The sequence below is a fragment of the Phoenix dactylifera genome, unplaced genomic scaffold (genome assembly GCF_009389715.1).
Source record: "Phoenix dactylifera cultivar Barhee BC4 unplaced genomic scaffold, palm_55x_up_171113_PBpolish2nd_filt_p 000138F, whole genome shotgun sequence".
Classification (NCBI taxonomy): Eukaryota; Viridiplantae; Streptophyta; class Magnoliopsida; order Arecales; family Arecaceae; genus Phoenix; species Phoenix dactylifera.
The window spans coordinates 760,765-786,695 of record NW_024067694.1 but is presented as its reverse complement, the minus strand read 5'-3'; the positions used below and the strand labels follow the sequence as shown (position 1 = coordinate 786,695).

At 40.3% G+C, this 25,931-nt stretch overlaps 2 protein-coding genes, 1 long non-coding RNA gene and 1 other non-coding gene across 8 annotated transcripts; 3 read left to right on the top strand and 1 right to left on the bottom strand.

Moving 5' to 3' along the window:
- Positions 1-457: 457 nt before the first annotated feature.
- On the bottom strand, positions 458-9,633 carry LOC103696205. 2 transcript variants are annotated; one of them, XM_008777741.3, is made up of 6 exons: positions 9,299-9,633; positions 8,173-8,322; positions 7,570-7,828; positions 7,031-7,249; positions 2,095-2,237; positions 458-1,145 (listed from the first exon to the last, which is right to left on the bottom strand). In XM_008777741.3, exons 1-6 carry the CDS (start codon positions 9,581-9,583, stop codon positions 846-848), a joined length of 1,356 nt encoding a protein of 451 aa, XP_008775963.1. In that variant the 5' UTR covers positions 9,584-9,633; the 3' UTR covers positions 458-845. The 2 variants fall into 2 exon arrangements, with proteins under 2 accessions (XP_008775963.1, XP_017695884.1); XM_017840395.3 differs by lacking the exon at positions 8,173-8,322 and having other exon boundaries at positions 9,299-9,632.
- TRNAF-GAA lies at positions 2,797-2,869 on the top strand. The gene has a single exon. It is a non-coding gene; the product is annotated as a tRNA-Phe (tRNA).
- Positions 9,634-12,852: 3,219 nt separating the features above from the next.
- Positions 12,853-15,947, top strand: LOC103696206 (WRKY transcription factor 42-like). Of its 2 annotated transcripts, XR_005507229.1 has the most exons (5): positions 12,853-13,279; positions 13,367-13,735; positions 13,848-13,961; positions 15,236-15,340; positions 15,486-15,947. XR_005507229.1 is itself a non-coding variant. In XM_039116762.1 (4 exons), the coding sequence occupies exons 1-4, from the start codon at positions 13,250-13,252 to the stop codon at positions 15,281-15,283; spliced, it is 561 nt and encodes a 186-aa protein (XP_038972690.1). In that variant the 5' UTR covers positions 12,853-13,249; the 3' UTR covers positions 15,284-15,930. The 2 variants fall into 2 exon arrangements, 1 of the variants encoding a protein (XP_038972690.1); XM_039116762.1 differs by having other exon boundaries at positions 15,236-15,930.
- A 2,192-nt stretch (positions 15,948-18,139) lies between these two features.
- Positions 18,140-24,827, top strand: LOC103707676. Of its 3 annotated transcripts, XR_003385828.2 has the most exons (6): positions 18,141-23,447; positions 23,528-23,730; positions 23,824-24,068; positions 24,152-24,354; positions 24,457-24,549; positions 24,647-24,827. It is a non-coding gene; the product is annotated as an uncharacterized LOC103707676 (long non-coding RNA). The 3 variants fall into 3 exon arrangements; XR_005507231.1 differs by having other exon boundaries at positions 18,140-23,433; positions 24,152-24,549; XR_005507230.1 differs by having other exon boundaries at positions 18,140-23,447; positions 24,152-24,549.
- Positions 24,828-25,931: the final 1,104 nt, after the last annotated feature.

Below are 25,931 nucleotides of genomic sequence, written 5' to 3'. Positions count from 1 at the left end.
TGGATCAATGCACAATTAAGTTTATCTATTTCCAACAATTCTCATACCCATTTCAAACGATCGCGAAGACTTGTAAGCCAAAAAAATGAGTAGATTACAAAGTTCTAGTACGGCTAATATTTTACTTTTTCTTGGGAACAGCTAATATTTCTAGCTTTAGAAATTATTTAGTATTCACTATTCACTGAGAATAATTATGGACCTGAGAAGTTATAATATGCTATTAATATCCTCATCTCTTTCCACAGTTGTAATGAGCGGCATATATAAAGGCTGCCCATGAAATGTTTGCATCTGATTTTATGTACTGGACAAGTCACCATATATGTCAGAATCCTTTTCGATAGTGTCACCAAGTCACCAACAGCAAGTCCCATTCACATACTATATACCAAGGAATGCTGGCAAGAGTCTGAATAATGAACTTTCACCTTTACCATACAAAATTCAGACTCTAAATCCATCAAATGATACAGATTTTGTAATTAAAAGAACGTTTGTTCTCCATAAGGGGTGTAGATATGGCCCATACTATTACAGCAGTGCATGTAAGAAATCCTGTTAGGCATCAAATGCTTTCTCACTAATTACTCAGCCGATCTTACTTCAGCAGCATTAGCCATGCTCTTCTATTAAACAACCTTAAAGTCATTACCTATAACAAAGAAATCATCCAACATTATGGTGACAAAAAAAAAGAAGACCCAGAGACTACATCCCTCTGAGTCTACATTCTTTGTTTTGATCCGAGTAAAATAAAAGAGTATGGCTGAGTAAACTCTATGTACAGTAATCTATTCCAGAATGGCGGACAGGCACATGAAATGTACACTGTCTTCGCATTGTTACCGTTTTCTTCCTGAAACAGTTTTCTTCACAGCTCCAACTGACACCAAGAATTCGTCGAGGGATGACAAGGTCTTCATATCATCCGGTGGGAAGTAACTGGTTGCTCTCCCCATGAGGGATGCGAAGACAAGAGACAGTGAAGGCCTTGTGACAAAGCGCTCACCCAGAAGCTCATCAAGGAAAGTAAATGCTGCCAAGAAGTCTGACCTGCTTGCGTTTATTGGAGCAGCAAAATGGGCAGGGATTATCCGCCTGAATGGCCAGTCTTTAGCGATCCGATCGACCCAATCCCTCACCTGAAAATTGCGCATATAAAACTGAATCTATGCCCGGTTTCTCTCATCATACAGGAAAATACTGTGTTCATAAAATTTCAATATATGCATCTGTAAAAGTAGAGTGCAAATGATTCATCAACATAAGGCATTGCTACAAAAGCATTGATGCTTCTTCAGATGCATACTAATAAAAAGATTGTAAAGGTCATGTGTAGTTAACATATCTAACTTGTGTGATGCTGAGAGAGCAGCATATATGAAAAGATGCAAAAGCTATGCAGGAAATAAGGTTATTAAACTGCCATCTTTTTATCATGGCCGAAAGTGAAAACTCTTGATCTCTCTTGCTCAAATGCGCACACATGCACAAAAGTGTGGTTGCTGATTGCACCCCAATGGCAAATCATAATTGTTGGCCTGCTTCATTTCAAAAGGGACCACATCATAAAAGTCACGCTCTTGGAAAATGGTACAACAAATATTGCAAGTGAATTTTTGATGGGTGCACGAATGACAGATATATTTCCATCAGACTCCATGTCCTGTTTGAAGTTCAAGACAACTACAACCTGCAGCATCTTTCTTAGGACTTGAAATCTTATCAAACCAGCCAGCTATCCTTCTAACAATTGGATTTTTAAATTTTTCAGTGGAGGCACATATGACAGGACACTAGAGTCCAAAGTTTATTATCTCACTACCAGATCTGTACTAGTACCATACTAGCACAGTGTCGATACAATATGGTGTAGTACACCACCCATACTGGATATTAGCTAAACTGGTATGGTACGGTATGTCCCGTACCGTCTGGTTTGAGCCAGTATGGCGTATCATGCTAGGGGCATAACAAATCGGCATGCAAATTTACTACAAACACTTAAGAAGTCATGAACAAGGATGAAACAAGCAGGAATAGTAGCTTAAATTAGAAACGTTTTTTATTTCAGCAGATCATGATACACACCTTTTCTGGAACTTTGCTAAAAACTAATGTCTTCACGATGGGAGAAACGATCAACTTCTGTGACATCTGAGCGAAGCTTGCAGTGGGCTCCAGAAGATTTGAAGGGCCGAGAAACAAGATCTGCAGAACCATTCTTTCCCACCCTGTAAGGATGGAGACAAATATAATAGCAGTAAAGATTTACTCTACAAAGTTCTTGTATGACCTGCTAGAAAGTACTGTAGAAGGTCTAGCATTGAACAAGAAGAAACTAGCAGTTAGATAAAACCTAGAAGGTGCATAGGAAGCTGACTGCCATGGCAATATGCTTCAGCTTTGGAAGGATCAACAGAGAATCTCATTTTACATTAGCACTTCAACAAGGAGATCAATTTTTTCTTCAATTTAATATTCATCTTGTTGGCAAATAACCTGTTTGGAGTCCTAGAGAGAAAGATGCAGTTTTGGTTGACATACAGTGTGCATATGGAATTTAATCATTTTTGTTATAATCGACTGACTTCATTGACAAGCATGATTTCTTCCAGGAGTTTGGCAGTGTTCTCAAATCAACTTGCTGATGACATGGTGTAACTCAGGACTTAAAATGATGCCAGAAATGTTCTCCAGAATCATTGCTTTTATAATAGTAAATACAAATAGTGAGTAAATCATAGCTTTTATAATAGCAAATATAAATAGTGAGTAATAATTTCATGCAATGCGGGGATAGCTCAGTTGGGAGAGCGTCAGACTGAAGATCTGAAGGTCGCGTGTTCGATCCACGCTCACCGCATGAATAAATTTGTGATTTTTAAGTTTTTTTAGCAAATCATTCTTTTATTTGTTTAACTTTATAAATTTCTTGGCAAGCCACTCTTTTTGTTTTTAATTTTTTTTGGCTGCGGTTGGATTTTTTTGATGTTGAAACTTTTGGCTATGGGCATTGTTGATATAGAAATTTTAGCATCACCGAAGAATTCTTTCTTTTCTTATATATGCATTTTTAAATTTTTTGGCTGTGGGTTTTGTTGATGTTGAAACTTTGGCTCTGAGTGTTGCTGATGCAGAAACTTTAGCATCCCTGCAGAATTCTTTTTTCCTCCTTTTGTGTGTGTGTGAGTTTGGGAAAAGGAAGGCGTTTGGGGGCTTTTGCTTCTGTTGATGGACCACAGAGTTGTTTCCTTTTTCTTTTTTTCTTTTCTTTGTTCATTGGGTGGGTGGGGACTGGAGTTATATTGATGCAAAAAAGTTTATCATGGATCTTCAAGTTCCATATGAACAACAATTGTTCTTTCATAACACAAGATTGTGCATTAAGATTGTAATATGAAAGAAAGATCAATATATCATCTCTGATTCATTGCATGCCGGGGTCCATCTAAGCATCACAAATAGATGCAAGTGATCTAGTAGCAGCACTATCTATCAGCAATCATGTCTAAGGATCCAGAAAAGCTTTATCACAATCGAATCATATCTTTTATGAAAATAAGACCGTGATAAAATTAGCATGTACTAGAGATGAACAGAAAAATAAGACCACAGAGTTGTTTCCTTTTTCTTTTTTCTTTTTCTGTTCTTTGGGTGGGTGGGGGACGCTGGAGTTGTATTGATGCAAAAAAGTTTAGCATGGATCTTCAAGTTCAATATGAACAACAATTGTTCTTTCATAACACAAGATTGTGCATTAAGATAGTAATATGAAAGAAAGATCAATATATCATCTCTGATTCATTGCGTTCATAGCGTGCTGGGGTCCATTTAAGCATCACAAATAGATGCAAGTGATCTAGTAGCAGCACTATCTATCAGCAATCATGTCTAAGGATCCAGAAAAGCTTTATCACAATTGAATCATATCTTTTATGAAAATAAAACCGTGATAAAATTAGCATGCACTAGAGATGAACAGAAAAATAAACCACTTGTGGGCTCTAAAGTGCTCTGTAGTTCTCCCCAAGTGCTACAATAATTATGGAAAACTTCAAGTGAATTCTTACATTAAACAACTCCTAGTGACAGGGCGAAGGAATTTAGGTACACAAAAGTTTCTGGATCATCCTCCCAGAATATCAAACTATCTACCTTCAACCAACTAGTTTTGGTATATGATTTTGTGAAGCTCAGATGAGCTCTATGTCTGGTCAGAAAGATTTTATGACCTTACGTAGTTTGTCAAGCCAAGTCTGTCTTGCAGATGCAGAATGGGGAAATTAAAGCAGTCGACAATATCAGCATAAATTCCGATCTACATGCGCACATAATTATGACAAATAAAAGATACAATATTCATCAATAGAAGGACAATATATCATGAACTCCTAAATAATGGGATATATTGAGTATTTTGATGCTATGCCAACATAATCCATATCTTGGAAAGTCTTAAGTCGACAAAGAATCATTGTTGGGTATACATTCTACACATATTAGTATAATTGGTAAGTTTATTTTGGTGATTACTATCGGATCTCGGTCTTATGAACCAATTTTGGACTATATAATTTGTTTAGGCCCAAGGAGACTCATGGAAACCTTACATTTTGGTACCATATGAGATAATTCTAGATGTGCATCACATGAGGTGGAACAGCTAGCCAGCACCAGTTATCTTACAGAGCTGTTTTGGACTACTATTACATGAGTGGATATCAACGTAAGATGGCTTTATTACAAATCCTATTGTCTTCCTTAAGGGTCCAACCCCATTGAACTTCATTGAGCTGAATTCAGACATCAAGCTTTGCTTGTTCTGAGTCAATCAAGTTAAGGAGGTAAGTGAATCATGAATCCAATGTAAGGGTTTGTTGTGGGCTTAGATGGAAATAAAGAGGAAGAAGACTAGGATACCCTCTCTCTTTCCTCAAGCTATAGTGCAAGCATCAGGGCAGAAGGAATGTCCGCCCATGCATGCACGTTCAAGCCTCATTATCAAGGTTCGCCATCTCGGTACCAGACCCTGTATGGGTACCACACTAATACAGTGTCGGTATGGTACAATACAATTTTTTTTTGATGTACCAAGGTACGCCACCTGTACCGAGGTACGCCACCTGTACCGAGTACTAGTACCGAACTGGTACGGTATAGTATGTTCTGTACTGCCCGATTTAGGCCGGTACGATGTATACCATTGCTCACTATTGCTATGACCGAGCCAAGTTTTCTCGTTTCTTCTTGCTGTCACTCCTTGCTTGGGTGCTGAAGTCTTAAAATAACAGGGACGGTGTCTCTTGCCAAGCTGTGAGGAGAATAGCCCAGTCAAATGCAGGACTGGGCTCTTTTAAATTGTTTTCAATTTCAGGTTGCCTCTGTTGTCGCCTGCAACCCAATCAATCATGTATACGGTTCGATGATGTGCTGAGCCCGAATCACATGATCTCATGTCAAAGTTCCAAACTCCTATAGCTCATGAAGGCTGCTATGCTATAAAAACAAAGATTTTCATGTGCAGTCCTTGCTACAACAGGGACTTTAATTTTTTTTAATTTATTGCAGGTTGAAGACCAATCTCAATATGCTTGCATGTTGGTTCAAGAAGCTATGTTTGCATAGTTTGGCAAAACTAAACTGCGAGGTGATCATTCCACAACGACAGTCAATGGAAAATTTTAATTACAGGTCTGGCCGGTAATTTACTGCAAGCCTGTTGTAGAAGATCTATCAGGCTCCTTTGCTTCCAGATTTCATTTAGATCCAATTGTGGTTCTGAGAACAGCTGCCATTTCAATCCAGAACACTAGAACTGGATTCTAGATGCATCGGTGAAAGATTCTGAAAGCTGCTACATCTGATCTGCCTATCTGATCTAAGATCTACGTATGTCATCTGGAAGACGACAAATCAAGCTTCTTTCCCTTCAGATATCATCCAGATCTGGTGGCAGATATGGGATTAATGATCTTCAAGATCCAGGTCATTCAAACTAAATTATGGGCGGAACTGCAGGAAAACTTATGAGTTGAGCAACTATAGCAGCAGCTTCATGACACTAATTTGTGATCCAATGCAGATGCTGAAAAAAGGGAATAGACCTTCATTGCCTCCAATTTTCAGCTCGGTCCAATGGTTGATTTTGAGCCAGCACTAGTTAGCTATTTAGTAAATGAATGTGAACCTGTAACAGATTCACCGACATTTTCCGATATAACAGTTCCATGGGTCATCTCAGATTATCTGATCAATGATCCATTGCACTTGTGATGATAATATTCTTACTTGGATCCAAATCTGCTACGTCAGATTCTGATTTGGCAGGCAATGCATCTTACTGAAGCTGGAGTTGCATCCTATGGCATCAATCTTTTTCTAATTAGCTATAATCAAAGTCTAAATTTGTAAGGTTCTTTGTTAACAGGCTCAAGCTTTGAACCTCGTCGATAAGGATTTTATGTTTGAAACCCTAAACAATGGAAACACAGGTTTTCTTCGAAGCCTCATACTTTAAGTTTATTTTGTTATGTACACCGATGATGTTATAATTCCTTCACTTATACTAACAAAATCACAGTATTGAAGGGTTAAATGTTTTTCTCAGCCAATTGGTGGTTGCTTACTAGTTTAAGAGCATAACTAATCAAGATTCAAACATGAATCCTGAAAAGCATGGTTCCCACATTTACCTGATATTCTTGTTAATTTATCCCTTGTTTCTCATGGACAGAGTCACATATATTTATGATTTTTCTCTAGTTCGGTGATCCATAATCATAAATATGTTTGCTCAAAAAAGGAATCATATATATATATATATATATATATATATATATATATATATATATATGCCTTAGACTTGCCTAGGGCCATCTGCAAGACATAAAATAAACTGGATCTGACCATACCTAATTTGTCATCATATGTTCTTAGAAACACCCAAACTCATAGAAAAAATAACCAGGAACATGAAGAACAGACTATAATGGGATGGAATTAATCAGTCAAATAGCATACTCACCTTTTTGACGATTTATCTTATTGTCAACAACAGGTTCCTCTGGAACTTCCTTCCCTTTGCTGAGGAGCTTCACTGCTAAACCATTCTTTGCAGATGCTAACAATGATTCTTTGCTGATACATTCTGGTGGCCGCCTTGGAACGAAAATGACAGCATCCGTTACTAATAATGTTCGCGAACGTTTATGGTAAAATGCTACCTCTACATAAGGGCCAATCCCTGTAAGAAGTTAAACCATCTGATTAGAAACTACAGCCTGAATCACCCATCTCAATCATCAGGCAAGCAAAGGCTAACCAATGCAAGCCTGCAATATTCTGAATGTTTTTTAACTACGAAGTAAAGGCTTAGAATAGGATGTCTGCAGAAACTTGAATGAATGCTCAATGTTCATCTTCCAAATATATTTTCGTTGCGAAATAATGAGAAATCTTCATTCAGAAGAAATAAAATATATCAGAAATCAGGAGGGCAAGGAGGATGAAGATGACAAATGCAAGTCCAGATAAGAAGTAATAAAGTGAAGATGAAGACATTACCAACTTCTGGTGAGCTGAGAACTTTTTGGTCAATCTCATCAGCCCATGGGGTTGAAGTATCCTCATCTTTTAGAGCTTTGGCCCGGAAGATTCCAAAGAACTCGAGCGGCAAATTAATTGGCCAACTCCACTGCCTAGGGGCCACCCAAATTTGTGCTTGTGGGAACTTTCTTGAGAATGGCCCAACAAAGATTTTATGTTCATAGGCAAAAGTGGGCAGGACAATGTGTTCAACAGGAGCATCCAACTCCTTCAAGATCTGGGATTTCATATGGCATAAAATGAAACAATTAATCAAATTAGGTAATTATTAAAAAGCATATGGAATTTTTCTACAGAGTCGTACAAAAAATTAGGTAATTCCAAGTGCCACCAACAATATCAGGTACTTATTAACACTGTACATGCATACATCTGGCTTGTAAGCTTCCTTTTCTCATATGATCAAGGATTTAAATCAAGCATCCACAGGCTTATTATGCTGATAATTAAGTAACCCTTAAGCAAAAGATAATATTTTGGTTTCTGGTGATGGATACTTCAAGCGAGTAAACTACAAGAAGAAGAATTAAAAGAAGGAAAAGACATGGATAAAGCAAGAACCTGAATGCATTCCTTAGTTGGAGCGATGGGTGCATGGACCCACAGCCCTCCGGATTTAAGCTTGATGACTGTCATCCGAATGTTTGTTGAGACACTACTGAAGCCCAATGCTTGCTCTTGTTCAAAGAGCCATATGCAATTTTTCACAGCCTTATAACAGAACAGCAAAAGGGACAGTGTCAATATTACCAGAAAAGGTTTGTCTTTCTGCATGCATGTCAACTAAGTAAGAGAGAGAGAGAGAGAGAGAGAGAGAGAGAGAGAGAGGAATATACATAAGAGAACATTAGTCTCTTTTGATACTGATAAATGAGGTAGTAAAATTTGTACCAAAAAAATGAGGTAGTAAAATGAGTTTATCATGTTTGATTATTCCAGTCTTTCCAAAAGGATGGGAGATAAAGATATCCCTCTCTATACCACTCAAATCTAGAGTACTGGAATGACAGATTGCAAAACATGATTAAGGAAACATGGTGGAACACTCTTTGAATCTTGAGGAGCGAGAACCAAAGTGAATAAAACAATCCCTTTAGAGCATGAAGAAACACATACATACTTACAAATGATTTATGCCCTATAAATTAAACGCTGGGCTATTCAATAGTCTAATTTTATATGGCCAGGATCACAGATCCAACCAGTGAATTCATTCTTTCAAGGTTTTCAATATTACATTATTTTTTGAAGATGAAGTCTTGGAGACTGGAGAGGAACCAAATATTAAAAAATGGCTAGCCATAACAGCGACAAATCCCAAAAACAACATGTGGATCTGATCGAAGGACATTTGGTACTAAGAAGTAATATAAAATTAGCAGTAAGAAATCATAGCTTTTAGCCTGCATACTTGCAATTGGACATGTCTAGAATGATGAAAAGATAGTATCTGAATGGAATAAAGACGAATCTTTCTAGCCAATAACGAGCACATCAAACTAATATCATGTATAAAAATTTAGTATCCACTTCCCCCATGTTATTAACTATGCTTCTACCCAATAATCTCTTCGAAACTTATCACACCACACAAAGTGACCAATCAAAATAGGCAATCATACAACTTCAGTACCTCAACTACCAGAGAACGATTCTAAAAGGAAACAGCACGGCGAAGCTAGCTCACCTCGGTCCTTATTGTGCGTCTATTGAGGAACGGGCCAAGTGGGAAAGGGAAGCCAGTGAAGTTTAGATAGAACCTCCCAGCTCCCCTGCTATCGCTACTACTAGCAGCAGCAGCAGAAGCGACCACTAAACCGATCAAATCCTTGCTTCTATTCCCAAATTTCTGATCAAAATAGAGTCTTTTTGAGAACCCACCAAGGAATTGATGGCTTGTGCTGGAAAAGGAGAGATTTTTCGGCAAAAAAGCAGTGTTTGGAAGAGTAGCAGCAGCAATGGCTGCCACCATTTTTTTTTTTCCTTCTTCGAAATCTTTTTTGCCTTCACTTCGATCAGAAAAAGATATTGGATTTCTGGTTTATATATCGACAGGGCCCGCGTCTGTGATCTATGGATGGATTCGTGACGCGTAGCAGATTTGCCCGTTGTTCGTCATGACAACATTCGTGGTTGAAAATATTTGGGATGTTTTCGTGGTTGAAAATAGCCGTTATATATTTACCTTCATATAATAACTGTTAGAACGGGCTTGGGGGCATCTTTTGAATTAGCCTCGCGAATTAGCTCGTGTCGGCGCTCATTTGTTATTTGCCGAAGATTGCTTTCGGATAACCCGTGCAACGAGACACTTGGTGTAACCAATTCAAAAAATCATTGAGTACTGTAGGGCTTCCGGGCAACAGATGAACCTAACCAAGTCAACTATTTCCATGAAGGGAACTATCATGGAGATTTTGGGGTAGGCGAGCAAGGGGGCACCATGAGATATCTTGGAATTCTTGTTACTAGGCGACGTCTTCGTAGGGGGAATTGTTCAGCCGTGGAGCTGAGTATCAAGCACAGGTTGGAGGAATGGCAGGTGAGTGCTCTTTTCATGATGGGCAAAGTCATATTGGTTAGGTCAGTTCTGAGCTCGATTCCTGTCTTTTTACTTTCTAACACCTTCGTACCGCTAGCACCGCTGAGGATGCTGGAACAACCGTTTCGGAGCTTCATCTAAGGAAGGCGAGGAGGAGTAGGCAGCATCCACCTGCTTGCTTGGGACGTGATCTGTCAACCAACTAGCAGCAAGGGACTGGACATTCACTGTTTGACTACTAGGCGAGAGATCTTAGTGACTAAGCATGCAGGTAGGTACCTCCTGGAGCCTGAGAGTCTTTGGTGCACACTGATGAGGGCCATGTATAGAGATTTAGTTGTTGGGTCTATCTTCCACCCCGGGCACCACTGTTCCTTCATCTGGAGGAAGATCTGTGCCCGTGCCCTGACGGTGCTCCCCTTGATCAGTTGGGCGATTGGGGATGGCCGGGTTATTGATGCCATGGAGGAGAGAAGGATGTCGGAGCTACCGCTTGGCCGCTGGCCTACCATGTTTGACCCAAGATCCCTTGCGGGCTGTAGAGTTTGTGATCTGATTGTCCTTGGGGAGAGCAGATGGGACGAGGACTATGCTTGACATGTCTTTGGGGAGTTGCTGGCCGAAAGGGTCTTGGCAACTCGGATATCCACTAGGGAGACCGCAGATAGGAGGATCTGGCAAGCAACTAGGAGGTCGAAGGTCAAAGCCCGAGACCTATAGGATATGGTTTGCGTTGGGTTGACTCATTAGATAGATGGAGAATGGATCTAAAGGATGCACGTCCACTCCCACGTTGCCTTATTCATTTGGAAGGTGGCATGGAAATGCTTGCCGACCATGGGTGTACTGGCTAGGAGAGGGTGCGAGTCATCTCAACTTGCGAGGGATGCCCCAGCATGGAGGAGTCTATTAGTCATGTCCTCTTTGGTTGCTCTCGGATGATTCAAATTTGAGGATGCGTCATGGCCTCACCGCAGGCTATGACCTCGACTGAGGACTCCTGAGCTAGCTGAAGGAGTCCCGACGTAGGCCTAGTACTGTAGAGTGGGGTATCATATGTGCCTACCTAGCATACCATATATGGCTGGATAGAAATACCGAAATCTTCGAGGGTAGAAGAGTGCACTTGAGGACAGTGGTGAACAGAGCTTTTCTTCATGCAGCTGAGGTCATCAGTTCTACTGTTGTGGCATTACCTAGAGTGACCAAGGACATCTAGGGTTTCCTTTTTGCTCGAGTAGCGTCCAGGACTGTTTTTGTTTCCTGGGAGCCTCCATCCCCTAGTTTTTTTAAGGTAAACTTTGATGGCAGCATCTTTGAGGATGGAAGCAAAGGAGGAGTAGGCTTCGTGATTAGAGCTCGGGACTCTAGATTTGTTGCCGCCCGGGATCGGCACATCTTCGATGAGTCTATCATCGCTGCAGAGCTACGAGCTGTATGGGAGAGCATCACCCATACTAGACTGCATTTGAGTGCGGATTGTGTTCATCTTGAGGGTGATTCAGCCACGGTGATCAACTAGATTCAGAGCGAGCCCAGCTAGGTCGACCGACACCCATTGCTTCGGGACATTTGTAGGCTCGCAAGAGGGCTGGCCTTCTTTCGGGCCACTCACGTTTTTCAGAAGACGAACATTGCTGCTGATTGGGTAGCCTCCTATGCTGCGGACCATTCAGATGCTCTCATTTAGGAGAGTATTGAGTCAACTCCGTCTCCTCTATGTCATCTTCTTCTTTCTGATCTCTCTGGGTATACTCATGCACATCTAGTGTGAGTCACTATTGTACCAACAAAAAAAAAAAATAAGCGATGTTGGTACAAGGCCTTGATGTATTCTTTTTTCCCCTCCAAATAATAGCCGTTATTTGATAGTTATCTTCGCCCACCATATCAGCTATTGTGTGGTCAAATAACTGTTACAAAACCCATTATAGCAGCCATTATGGCTGCTATTTAACCACATATCCGGTTATTATTTTAATAATAAAGTTCAATACTCTCTAATATCAAAAGAAATACTTCACCCGAGGAAAACTAAAATTTATCGCGATACCTTTTTAGTTATAAAGATTAATAGTAGATCAAATGATAAAGCCACTTCATGTGACCTGGATTTTACATGTTTGAAACATGTAAATAATTTCTTGGCATCAAGAGATAAAATTGCGTACATATGCTCCTTCCCAAATCTAACATAGCCTTCAAATTTTGTAGCGACACCAATTGATCGTTATGGGTCAATGGATTCCTACCTTTCCTAATTCATGTTGTTGTCATTAACATATGTTATCATAATTTTAAGTCGTGATCGAGTCCAATATAAGGTTGATATATACTTTTACTTTCACTTTTTTGGCGCCCTAAAGTAAAGAACTCTTCGATTTAATCCAAGATGGAAATTGCTTTGGACGCCGAATTATTGCACACCAGTTTCTTAGATCCATCTAAAGATGACTTGGCAATTCTATGTTCTGCCATCTGCTATGTATGTTACTAATTCCCATGAACTAAGCCAGTTCTCTTATGGCATGTGAGTAGGGAATTCTGATGTGCATCAAGATCACCACCTATACTCTCGCTTTACATCAATGCTTTTCCGAACTACACTACAGGAAAAATCGGTTTTACCGACGCTTAAAAAGCGTCGGCAAAAGACGACGCTAATAAGCGTAGGTGTAGTTGCCAGCCTAAGATGATGCGTCGTCAGAAGCCAACATTCCCCCAACATCCTAAATCCCAACGAGCCCTCTCTCTCTTTCCGTTTTCCCGGCCACCGCCCTCCACCCTCAACCCATTCCAGAGATCGAAGAGAAAACGGAACCCCCTCCCCATTCCTCGTCCATTCCTGGTCTTCTCTCTCTCTCTCATCATCATCGCCCCCCCTCCCTAATCCCCTCCAGATTCAAGAAGCAGAACGGCTCCGGCGATGATGTCTTCGCCCGCCTCTTCACCGCCTCCTTGGATCCCGACTTCGCCCCCCTCTCCCTCGAACCACGGATCCTCAAGTCCCACCTCATCGCCGGCGAGACCCTCTGCGGCCTCTTCCTCCTGCGCTCTTCCCTGACCCTCGCCGGCTACGACTACGTGGTCGTCGACATGGAGCACGGCCCTGAAGAGATCTCGCTTGTTACTTGCCCTCCAGACCTTTAAATTCATGAATTCCTGAAGAAATATATAGTAGATCAACTGATTTCGAGATCTATAATTCATCAGGCTTCGGACGAGAAGACCGATGGGAGGATCGTGCCGAGGCAGTTCTTGGACCTTGGTCCGGCCGCAAACACTGATGAGCCCTCTCGCTCCTCGATTGAAGGTGGAGGCTGGGACCGGTCCTCTTCGCCCACGAACAATGTCGAAGCAGGATCAATGGAGTACCACCTAAACAAGTATAATACGAACAAAGAGATAGTTTCGTTTGACCATGAAAGAACTAACAGGGAGGACAGCCCTGACCCATCGTCCGAAGGTTGGAACCCTAACAAAGCATCCAAATTGGCCTCCCCCAAGAGTGCAGAACAGAGCCAAGAGGCCACCATGAGGAAAGCCCGTGTATCGGTCCGAGCAGGATCCGAAGCACCTATGGTAAGATGACCCGAGACAAATTTCCATCCATATCTCTAATCTGATCGATTGTGGTAATTATGATAGCAATTAATGTTGAAACTAATTAGACAATGCCCCACTTGTCTTATAGATCACTGATGGATGTCAATGGAGAAAGTATGGACAGAAGATGGCCAAAGGGAATCCGTGCCCCCGGGCATGCTACCGGTGCACCATGGCGACCGGCTGCCCAGTCCGCAAGCAGGCAATGATCATCTCCATTGGTTCCTGAGTCTTAGATTAAATATGTTTGTATCAATTTGTGAATTTTATGAGAGTACAAACATATTGAAGGGTTTTGTTGCTTACTGAAGGTTTAGGGTGATAGGATCAAGTTAAAATGGTTTAGATGGAAGGGAATGTTGGTTTAGGGTTTTGTGGTACTGGAAGGTTCAAATTGGGCCATTGGTTGAAGCTTAGATCTGAAGTAGATTTTAGTTGTGAACTTTTTTGGATGCATGCTCTTGGGGCAAAGCAATGACAAGTTGGCATACTGTCAATGGTTCCTCTCTTTCCTCTCTGAAGAAGAAGATAAAAAATATTTGTTGTTTTTTGGTGTTTCATCAACCCTTAAAGTTACACTAGGACATGTCCTGTCTCTGTGTGCTTGAGAGCCAGCTCTTCTTCTTCTTTTTTCAATGTTCCAACTAGGAGTAGGACCTCTGTCTATTCTTCAAACACATTGATTTCCAACATATTGAGGTGATATGTGTCGTATTACATAAGAAAAATAAGAAAACAGAATTGCTTATGTTGGATTATATTTATTAGTTTGCCCCAGTTTAATTAAAAGGAAGAGAAGATAAGAGGAATTAATCACATTGTTTTTATTCTTAGTAAGTACGTCTCTTCTTATGCTCTCAATTGAGGATTGTTGCTTGGAGGTGCATCTTACCCTCTTTGAAGTACCATCATCAAATATGGTTGCTTAAAGCTGCCATTTAAAAGGCTCTGAAGTGTTAAGTGGTATTTTTATACCATTTAAACATTGAAATGCTTAAACAGATTCGCTTCACACTAAAATGAATGTTTGACAGGTTAATTGTTTGCAATATAATCTAATGCTTAAAGACATTATCTAATATGCTATTTAACATGATGTTGCAATTCTTTTTTTTAAAAAAAATCAAATGAATTGTGTTCGTTATATTTAAAATTGTGTTACTGAAAATACTGCATCACTTGTAATGTTATGCATAGATGAATGCCGAAATATGGTAGGAGGGGGAAATGATCTTTTCACTGCCCAATCCCAACTCCTAGTACAATAATGCAGGACCTGTTCCAATACTGTCCATCAGTGAAAAATTCATCTCCATATTTCCCGATGTTCCTCTGAATGATGTGCATATCTTATGTTCAAAATGTCATTTCATCTTTTTTCTGCTTATGAAAATGTTTTATCACTGATCAAATATCCAATATGATCTTATTAAATTATTTGTGGCCATTGAGCCTTATAGTTTGATGCATCTGTAGGAACCTTGGTTGATATGCTTACTACTGTTCCACATTCTGTGCTGCTGATAACTATCATCTCGAGGAAAAATGTCAACTTCCAACTCTGCCTGTCCATGCTAGCATGTGAGTTCTTTCCTCGAATAGTAGTTTAATTTTCTATGAGTAATCTAACTCATGTATTATCATGAATCACAAATTGCTTGATTGCTGGCACATAACATACAACAAGGTTCTTGGAGTTTGATTACTTGACTGTTTATTATGTTAGGTTGCTATACTCATGAGCTTTATTTTGCCAAAAGCAACAAAAGTATGCGATTGGCATGATTAACATCTGCCTATATGCATTTGCAAGGGTATTTGGTTTATTGGAGTGTTTGGGATCAAATATTACAGACCACATTGATCAAGAAAAATCTTCCTTTGAGTAATAGGATTCCACAACATGGTTACAGTGATCATTTTCTGTGCTTGCAAAACAAAGTGAAACCTAATTGCCATCTTTGTGCAGATAATCTGCTGCCTATGATTAGTGGCTATTTAGATTTGTGGATGTCTCTATGTTTAGAGGTTATTTTAATGCATGGTAATGTAAAAAGCTTTGGCTGTTAACTGGATGCCAATTCATGCTCAGACCATGCCGATTTGTTCTAAGCTTGTCACATCTCAGATGCAATAAAACTTTTCCATGTCCACTAATATTTTCTGAATTACCTAACTCTTCCTTGTGATAAAACAGAAGATGGAATTCAATATCATCCAGAAGGTTGTGTCTTCAATACATTATCCCCAGTTGCACATTTTCTCGAAAGTTGATTGTAGAGCTTATTGGTTTATTATAGGATAGTAACTTTTATTACTAGTTCACTTTAAAAGTAAACTAAAATATTACCTTTCGCTTATGTTAATGCTGAAGTAAACTAAAAAACTAAACTTTTTTGACCTTTATAATTTACATTCGTATTTTTATTTTTTTTTAAAAAATAGCAATCCCGACGCTTTAAAGCGTTAGTAGATACAAGGTGTGGCATGCCTACGCCGACGTGGCATTTTGGGCTTTCCTGACACTTTAAAGCGTCGGCGAATGTCTTTTTGCCGACGCTTTTATTAGCGTCGGGAAAGCCCTGTTTTTGCCGACGCTTTCTCTTAGCGTCGGCAAAAATCGGACCCACGCCGACGCTTAAAAGCATCGGTAGAGACCAAAAAAACCGCCGGGAGATATCCTTTCTTTTGTAGTGCTAACAGGTACAAAATATAATAAGAATGCTCCTTGAAGGATGCAGTTAATGGTTGGGCATCCGTTTTTCAAAAGTTTACTTTATGCTCTTTGGCAACAAGAAATTTTATGGAGGCAAAGATCTTGGGCTAAGTGGTAAGGGAGGGGGTTCTAAGACCAGCTACTTCCACAAGACAACCATCCTGAGAAAAAAGAAAGAGCAGAATCCTGTCAATTAATCCACATGATGGGTCTATAACTGAAGATGATACAGAAATCAGATCTCTATTTTGACAACACTTACTGTAACTTTTGGTTTATCATTAGAACCCATATTTTATAAAGCCTTTTGGTTTATCATATAAAATAGATTATTCATGCAGTGAGGGCTTTCATCATCTCTAATCAGATGCCAATTGCTTGGAAAGCTACATTTGTCCCAAAGACAACTAATCCCTCGAATCTCAAAAATATATAGGCTTGTTAGCTTGTGCAACACTCTCCACAAAATTCTTGCCAAGACTCTTGTTGATAGAATGAAAGATCTTGTGCCGCACTTGGTTTCTGATATATAAGGAGCCTTCAAACATAATTGTAGCGTCACAGATTATGTCATGGAAGCCTTCATACATAATTTCCAGAACCATGACTTTTTACCTGAAGTAAATTATTTTCCTTTTATTATATAGTAGAGATGCCGAAGCTAACATGGCCACTAGGATTCTGAAAATAACCTTTTAATTGTTTAAAATTTCTTTACAAGTTCTGTGGAGAAAACAACTTAAGCATATGAGACTGTATCCAGATTTTATCAGAATTACTGCTTGTCACAAAAAAAGAAAAGAAAAGAAGGGGAAAAAAAATTATGTTCTAGTTCAGCTGGTACCAGGTGCAAATAAATTATATGGATACCCTTAATTTTAATATAGGATGACCAATAAACCAATAACTACCGGTACAAGTAGGCCAACAGTTAATCCATAGCTTTCTACATCAAAAAGAAACTGATGAGGTCGGGGTTCCTCCGACCTTAAACCTTAGCTCTACTGAACTGAAACAGGAAAAGAAGGCTGCGTCCCCGCAAAAGGTATTGTCCGCTTTGGGGCAGGGTACGACACAGGTCAGCCTCCTTCACTGTTTTGCCCTTTGTCAGGATCAAGCGCTACCATTACACCAAAACCGACCGGTATTAGTGAAGGCGCAACTCTATTTCCTTAAACCCCACCAAAGGCAGCGCCACGAGTCGACTCCGACCAAGGCCTCGCCCAACCCCGGACTCCGACCTGGCCTCGCCATGGGTTCAGGGACCCCTCAGGTATAACCCACCTACTAACCAGGCCATCGCCGTTGGCAGGCGGCAGGACATGCTGACAGTGACCCTCCCTGTGCTGCTCAGGGACCCCGCAGGTATGGCCCGCATAGCGGCCGAGTATGTCCAACATCCCCCCCCCCAACGCGATGCCTGGGTTTCGAACTCGAGACCTCTGGCTCTGATACCAGTTGTCAGGATCAAGCGCTACCATTACACCAAAACCGACCGGTATTAGTGAAGGCGCAACTCTATTTCCTTAAACCCCACCAAAGGCAGCGCCACGAGTCGACTCCGACCAAGGCCTCGCCCAACCCCGGACTCCGACCTGGCCTCGCCATGGGTTCAGGGACCCCTCAGGTATAACCCACCTACTAACCAGGCCATCGCCGTTGGCAGGCGGCAGGACATGCTGACAGTGACCCTCCCTGTGCTGCTCAGGGACCCCGCAGGTATGGCCCGCACAGCGGCCGAGTATGTCCAACAAAAACTATTGACTGTTTGCAAGAACTCAGTTACAGACGATATTCCTCGTTGGGCCAAAGATAGAGATTCCTTGAGCTGCATCACACGGGAGCGAAATTTATTCGCATATAAGCAAGTAAGAGTCATCCACTTCTCATGAGAAGTTTCACACGTCGCAATGAGTGGAATAACTGTCTTAGAGACGAAGGAAAAAATGGCATAAAGGATCAACTTGTCTTGCCGTAGCCAATGGGAGTGGACAACCGTTGGTGCATCATCTTGAGAGAAGGAGACCGTAGTCAGACGCCTAACTGTTCCATTGATATATCCTATTAGGTCATAACCAATAAGAAGAGAAACAAACTGAGCATGTCAAGATGGAAAGTTCATTGGCGTGAGTTTGAGAAGAAGCTGAGAGGATGCATTTACAGCCACTAGAAGTGTAGTGGTACTGGCAGTAATTGGAGTGTGTAAGACAAGATGAATGGAGGAACTAGGTTCTGCCATGAGGAGAAGCCAGAGGATCCTTTGTTGTTCGTGGGAACTAAGGAAGCTCTAATACCATATAGAAGAAGGAGATGATATTTTCTTTACCGCACTCAATGAGAGATTACAAGGGTGAATTATATAGGTGAAGAGATAAGGCTATCGAGCTGTTCTGAAGGATACGATAAGGGTGGCTGTTACATTGCTATCGAGTCGTTGTAGATAAGCCTCATGAGATACCAAGAGATCATGAAGATCCTCAAAGGAAAAATGTTTCTCCCTAGCACGGATAGGTGCCACAATGTCCCGAAATTGGAACCCAGTCTATTGAGGATGTAAAGTGTGAGATCATCCAGAGACAATGGAGTGTTAATAGCAGCAAGCTTATCAGCAAAACCATTGACTGTTTGCAAGAACTCAGTTACAGACGATATTACTCGTTGGGCCAAAGATAGAGATTCCTTTAGCTGCATCACACAGGAGCGGGATTTATTCGCATATAAGCGAGTAGGAGTCATCCACGCCTCATGAGAAGTTTCACACGTCGCAATGAGTGGAATAACTGTCTTAGATATGGAGGAAAAAATGGCATGAAGGATCAACTTGTCCTGCCGTAGCCAATGGGAGTGGACAACCACTGGTGCATCGTCTTGAGAGGAGACCGTAGCCAGATGCCTAACTGTTCCATTGATATATCCCATTAGATCATAACCAATAAGAAGAGAAACAAACTGAGCACGCCAAGATGGAAAGTTCATCGGCGTGAGTTTGAGAGGAAGCTGAGAGCATGCATTTACAACCACTAGAAGTGTGGTGGTACTGGCACAAACTGGAGTGTGTAAGACAAGATGAATGGAGGAACTGGAATCTGCCATGAGGAGAAGTCAGAGGATCCTTTGTTGTTCGTGGGAACTAAGGAGGCTCTGATACCATATAGAAGAAGGAGATGATATTTTATTTACCGCACTCAATGAGAGATTACAAGGGTGAATTATATAGGTGAAGAGATAAGGCTATCGAGCTGTTTTGAAGGATACGATAAGGATGGTTGTTACAACTGAAATAATAGTTTACATATAAGAGTTATCAGATAGAACATACCGAGGAAGGAGAGAGAAAGAGTTGTTATAGGTAACAACTCTTCTTGGAGTATATTCAGTATAAAAGTGTCTAAGATATATTTTCAAGTTATCCTTGTGCATGCGTCTTTCTATTTTTTTCTATTCAAAACACTACGGAGAGAATAGAATAATTTCCTTATTTTTAATAATTTCTCTTCATGAATATTCTTTCCATTGCCAAACAAAGGAAGGAACACTTTATTCTTACTATTTTTGTATCATCTCGCAATCTTATCGGCCAAACAAAGCTTACATTTCTTGCCCCATAGGATGGGTGATGTTATGTTAAAAAAATATATTTAGGGTTTGTAAAGCAAATAGAGAACACGCACAAAAAGAAACAAGGATTTTTGAGTTTTAGCCTATGGTTTATATTCATAGGCAGAGATGATCAAACGAAGCTCACTAATAGTAGAGTACAGTGGAAGAAAAATCCTCGATAAAAAGCTCTCAAACTTTCTAGCGTAGACCTCCGGCCCTCCATAGTGGGTCTCAGCCCCCAAGCTGCAAGCCCGAGAAAGGCTCTTTTACTGATATATTCTCTAAATACAAGACACACCATATATATAGATGGGAACTGGGAATTATTGTGCCTTTGCCTCCATCACTCTCATCACCAGAGATATGACCTAAAGCATGCTCCATTTTAGGTGAGAGCAGCAGTTTGGTGGTGATGCCATTGGAGCACCTAGGCCCTTATATTTGAGATCATGTGTATTTGTTATAGGGACTGAATGACATGAAAATACTGAAGGATCACCTATTCTTGTGTAATTTCTGAGATTTTTCTCCATTGTTATATGTCTCCAACAACCCTTAAGTACAGCAAAATTATCCTGCAGTGAACCTGAATTTAGAATGTCCTAACAGAAACTCACCATCAATAACATGTAAAATATTTTCAATGTTAGAAACTTTCGGCTGTTCAAACTCAAACGTGATCTGTGGTTCATTACCTTGGGAGACATTCGATTGTCCTACACAAGTACTGCCATCAAGATGCATGTCAGTCCTGGCCCACGTATGTCGTAAATGATTGCAGAAACAATGAGCTGAGCTCTCTTTCTTTATGGGCTCCTTGACAACACTATAGAAAAATGGATCTTTCCCGACGTTTTTTTACCGACGCTAAAAGAAAGCGTCGGGAAAAATTTCACCGCCCATGCATTTGCCGACGCTTTCATTAAGCGTCAGCAATTCTTAGGAATAGACGACGCTTATTAGTGTCGTCGTATATTCCGGCCTAAAACGACGCTTATAAGCGTCGTCAAAAGTCAAATTCACAACAAAACCAGCGGCCGCCCCCCTCCTCATTTTGCATCCCAATCGATCAAGCCCTAGCTCCTCTGGCTCCTCCTCCCTCCTCTCCGACGACGAGCGACCAACCGACCCTTGTCCTCTCTGGCGCCGAGCGACGTCCGACACCAAGCTCCTCTCGTCCTCTCTCCTCTCCGGCACCGAGTGACCGGCCACCAGTACGGACACCACTTCGAGAGCTCAAAAAGCGAAGAGGCTCCGGACCATCTACGACAAGCTCTTGCTCGAAGGTTTCTCTGCCGATCAAATCGAACAGGCTCTCTCTGCTCTCAAGGTTATTTTTCTTTTCTCATGTACATTTTTTTCTCCTCATATCACAAACTTCCCTTTCTCAACTTGGGGTTCAAGAAACACAAATTGGTTGATTTTTCTGGATTATTTCTAGTTTCTAATGTCCAAACCAGACCTAGACTTGATCCATAACCCATGGGCTTTGATGAAACTGTCTGCCATGCGATTAGATAAAACGTAAAAGAGTACTAGAACTTACTTTTGATTCTTGTCCATGCGGCTTCAAGAAACATGGACTGGTTTTTTTCTTTCGGATTTCTTTTAACTAGTATTTGTTCATCAGTGAAGAGGTCAATTAATTCCCAGAAAGTGAGCATTTTAGTTTCACTGATAAGCAAGAAAGAGGGCAAAATAGGGATATATTGCACTTCCACATATATAAGCTTGTTGGAGCCAAAATTCATCAACATCATATGTTTTCTACTATATTATTTGGTTTACTAGACGGTAAGTAACATAATTCAGTCGTCTCTATTCAAGGAGTGAGCGCCATTGTACCCAATTCTACTGGAGATACATAGAGGACAAATGTTTAGATGCTTTATAAGAAAAGCAAATGATACCTTCTGATCTTTCTGACAGAACCTGTATCTCATGCACTCGATGAGAGAGTTTCTTTCAGATCCTTGCTTGACATTTGCATGCATTTGTCGCCTGAGGCATACATCACAAGCTAGAGAAATAAGAAGCTTCAAATTTATAATTCCTCTTGCTGCATTTCTAGAAGCAAGGAGTGATGAGTAATTCTGTGGACCATTTCTGTCAACAATTAGATAATAGCTCCGTGGGAATTCACTCTACGCTTTCACGTTTATCTGAACTCTTAAAAGGTAATGATGAAGAGCTATGGCGACATCTTGAGAACTTGAAGGTTAGTTGATGGAACTACATTCATGAATTTTCATATGCTGACACATTTAACAGCTGTGTGCGCGTGTGCGTGTGTGCATGTGTCTACATATACAATCATCTCTTGTCCTTTTGATTCTTTAGCTCATTGTTTATTTTCCTTTTTTTTTTATTAATTGACATTTTTATTTGTACTTTTCTGCTTGCATGGGGGCCTGTTACACACACACACACACACAGGATTCGCCTAAATATGTATTTTGTCAAAGTCCATGGATTCATATTTCCGTTATATCATGTCAAGACAACTGCAGAGATTGTAGAGAATAAAGTTAGGATCTTCTGAAGGTGCATTGAAACCAAAATAGGTATTTGACTTCTGAATAAAGTTAAGAGATTGTGGTCAACTTCATCTTTTTTATGTTTAGCATTTCCAATGTCTGTTAAAGATACCCTGCTTTTCATTAAGGATCCAGTTTCATGCTTGTTAATGGACTCTTCTTTAATTCTCTTTTTTCCCGGGTGGTAACTGCATGAATTAATAAGTTGTGGGCATATTGCTACAAGCCTATTGTTTGCTTTTACTGAGACCTCGTGTTTGTTTATTTCCATCTGTTCTGTCATGCTTCTCCCTTGGTAAGGAAACTGGAGAAACATGGTCACATTTATCTGCAATTAGAGTATACAGAATTAATGTTAAAATCTATCAATCAGTCAAACTGAAGTACAAATCACAAATATATCTAACTCTCTTGTAGAATTATTTTATCACGATGCTAGCCATATGGTGTTTTATATTTTGTTGGTTTTGTTAGGTTTTAAGTGTAGATGACAAAAGTAATTCCCTGCTATTATTTAATACTTGGATGGTTCATTTATTATTACTTTATGTATTTTTTTTATTTTACATTTTGTAATATAACATTTCTTTATCCTTGATTTTGATTGAAGATAGTGTAATATTTTTTGTTTTCCTAAATAATATATGGATATTTGCTTTTAACTTGTCATGTCTGATAAGAGGATATTCTTGAACAAGAGGGCTCCTGTTCATTCAGTTCATCACATTCTGTTCCTCAAAGCATTGTCTACATTGCAATCCGAGCTTCACATTGCACGCTCTTTATACGTTGGGCCAATTGTATCTGATTATAGTGTCCAGGTGCAGTTTTTCAGGTGCCAGCTCAACAGGCTTTCAATCCTTTTTCTTTATTCTTCTTTTGATGAAAATCCTTGATTCTTTCTGTGCATACTAGGTAACAACATGCCCCGAGAAAAACGATTCAGAGATGTTGAGTTTCAGCACACATCCGTGGGATCTTCTTCCAATCAGTCCCTACGGTCCCAGCAGCCCGACGAGCCCCAGCAGCACGAGTCCCATTCTCAGCACGAGTTCCATACTCAGCACAAGTCTCAGTCTGAGCACGTGTCACCTGCTGATTGTCCAGACATGGATGACGTGCATATCCAGGATAATTTGATTTACATTTTATATATTAAATCATTTGCTTTTAATGTTTTAATTAATGTATATTTTATTTTATTTTTATAGATGGACTGGGAAGAGTGAGGAGGACACGAGGACCCACTCGAGCACGGGATGTGTGGAATCTACATGAGGATGAGAAGATCGTTGTCCATTGCAATGAACTGGGGCAGCCCATCAAGAGGGCTGCAAGCATTTTATCGACTTTTCTAGGATCGGTTGCGCGGAAGGGTCAGTTGTGTCCGCTCAACTATATGAAATGGAATGAAATGCTTTCTTCGTATAAAGTTGAGCTTCTTAAAGTTATTGAGGTAAATAATTGAATTTGCTTACTATCCCAATTTTATTTTTTGATTTAACATTATTATAACATTCTTTAATTACTTTGGTGTAGCGTAAGTTTTTGCTTCCTAAAGAGAGCCATGATTGGGTGCTGAAGTCCGTCAACCGCAAGTGGAAAGAATATAGGACCAAGTTAAAGGCGGACTGGAAGTACGATGGTATGATAGAAGAGGAGGTTGCCTATGTTTGTCCTCCTGATTAATCCCTCATCAGTGGAGGGAGCTTGTCCACTACTGGTTTTCCGAGAAAGCTCAGGTTGTGTATATTTTTTCAATACTTTAGATTGTACTTACTAATAATATAGATTACAAATTTATACATTAAATATATTATATTGTTTATTCTTTTTTTGGAAAGACATATTCCAACATTGGTAGAGCTGCACGAGCCTCTCAGACTGTTCCTCATACTTCAGGCTCGATGAGTTATGCTAGGCGTAGAGCTGAATTCGTAAGTTTTTTTTGAAACTCTTTGAAACTATTTTTAACTACTCTATCATATAGCATGTATCAAGATAACTAGCTTGCCAATATACTTTTTGTTGTAGATGGATGATAATGGGAGGGAGCCTGGTAAGGTGGAGTTTTATAAGATAGCTCACACCCACCGAGATGACAGTTTTGTTTGGAAGGAGTCAAGAAATATAGTTGTATGTATTCATCTTTGAATCTTTCAACGATATTATTATTAGTTCTATTATTGGCATACATTAATTTGACTTTTTCTTTTGAGAGGTATAGGACAGGTCTGTTCGTCCGATTTCTGTTTACCTAAAAATAGGTTAAACAGATCGTTGTTAGAACCGACAAACAAAGTTTAAATTAATTTTACTCTTACCTTTCCTACTCGAAGAATAGCGGTTGTAAAAGGTCGATCCACAGGGAGATGATTGGAGTTGCATAAAAATTAGAACGTTCACTCGGATTCAAAATCGATTTTTGAATAATAAAAGAAAAACATTATGTTGGGGATATGAAATGATTTACTAATTGAAATTAACGGAAAGACAGGTACTTAAATTCGAAAAGCATTTATATATTTAATGGAAAAGAAAAGCTTTAGCATAAATTAAAACGGATGAAGACAAGAAGATTGAAGCGAACACAAATTGCATAAAGGAACATTTAATGTATTGCATAAAAAACAGAAATTAAACGGAACCTAGAACAAGGATTGCACGAAAGGAAATTGCTTGACTTCATGAAAAGAAAACTAATTACAAAAAGTAAAAAGGAAGATTGGACATGAAGCCTGATGCTTCTTTATTCTGCAAATAAAAAATAAAATAAAAATAAGAAAATTCCTTTCTCTCCCGCGATGGAAAAAAACCTTCTTCTTCTTTTTTTTTTATTATTCTTTTCCTTCAAGAACAGAGCATGGCTCTGTTCTTTCCTCTGTCACTTGGCCCCCAACCGAGCTCCTCTCCCCTCCCGATGGCCTCTCCACCCCTCTTATAGTCGCGAGGTGCTGAAATTAGGGGAGGAATCACGGGCGGCCGATTGCAGATGCGGAAGAGGGAACGTCCGGGGTGCATGATCGATGGGATTGGGTCTCCGGAATGGAGGCGCTGATCCGGATGCGAGGATGCCGTGGCTGGGCGGATCGTGGAGGAGATTGACCACGAACGCGGTGGATGCTGATTCGGGAAGGATGTTGGCTGCAGTTCCTTGATCACAGACGGAAGGAGACGCGGGCTGAGGCGGAGGAGGCTGCTGTGATTCCGAGAAGGAGGCTGATGCTGTGGGATCGACGGGCGGAAGGAAGGAGGCGCAGGCTGAGGCTGGGATTCTGGGAGGACGTGGATCCGTGCGTGCAGAGGCAGGATGGAAGCA

What these genes read in the sequence shown, in the direction of transcription:
- LOC103696206 (XM_039116762.1), top strand. Translation starts at nt 13,250, where the DNA reads ATGGAGCACGGCCCTGAAGAGATCTCGCTT. An exon ending in GCCCTGAAGAGATCTCGCTT is followed by an intron (nt 13,280 to 13,366) that starts GTTACTTGCCCT and finishes ATAATTCATCAG; the next exon opens with GCTTCGGACGAGAAGACCGA. An exon ending in CAGGATCCGAAGCACCTATG is followed by an intron (nt 13,736 to 13,847) that starts GTAAGATGACCC and finishes CTTGTCTTATAG; the next exon opens with ATCACTGATGGATGTCAATG.
- LOC103696205 (XM_008777741.3), bottom strand. Translation starts at nt 9,583, where the DNA reads ATGGTGGCAGCCATTGCTGCTGCTACTCTTCCAAACACTGCTTTTTTG. An exon ending in CAACTAAGGAATGCATTCAG is followed by an intron (nt 7,829 to 8,172) that starts GTTCTTGCTTTA and finishes ATGAAATCCCAG; the next exon opens with ATCTTGAAGGAGTTGGATGC. An exon ending in TCTCAGCTCACCAGAAGTTG is followed by an intron (nt 7,250 to 7,569) that starts GTAATGTCTTCA and finishes AACTTCTTACAG; the next exon opens with GGATTGGCCCTTATGTAGAG.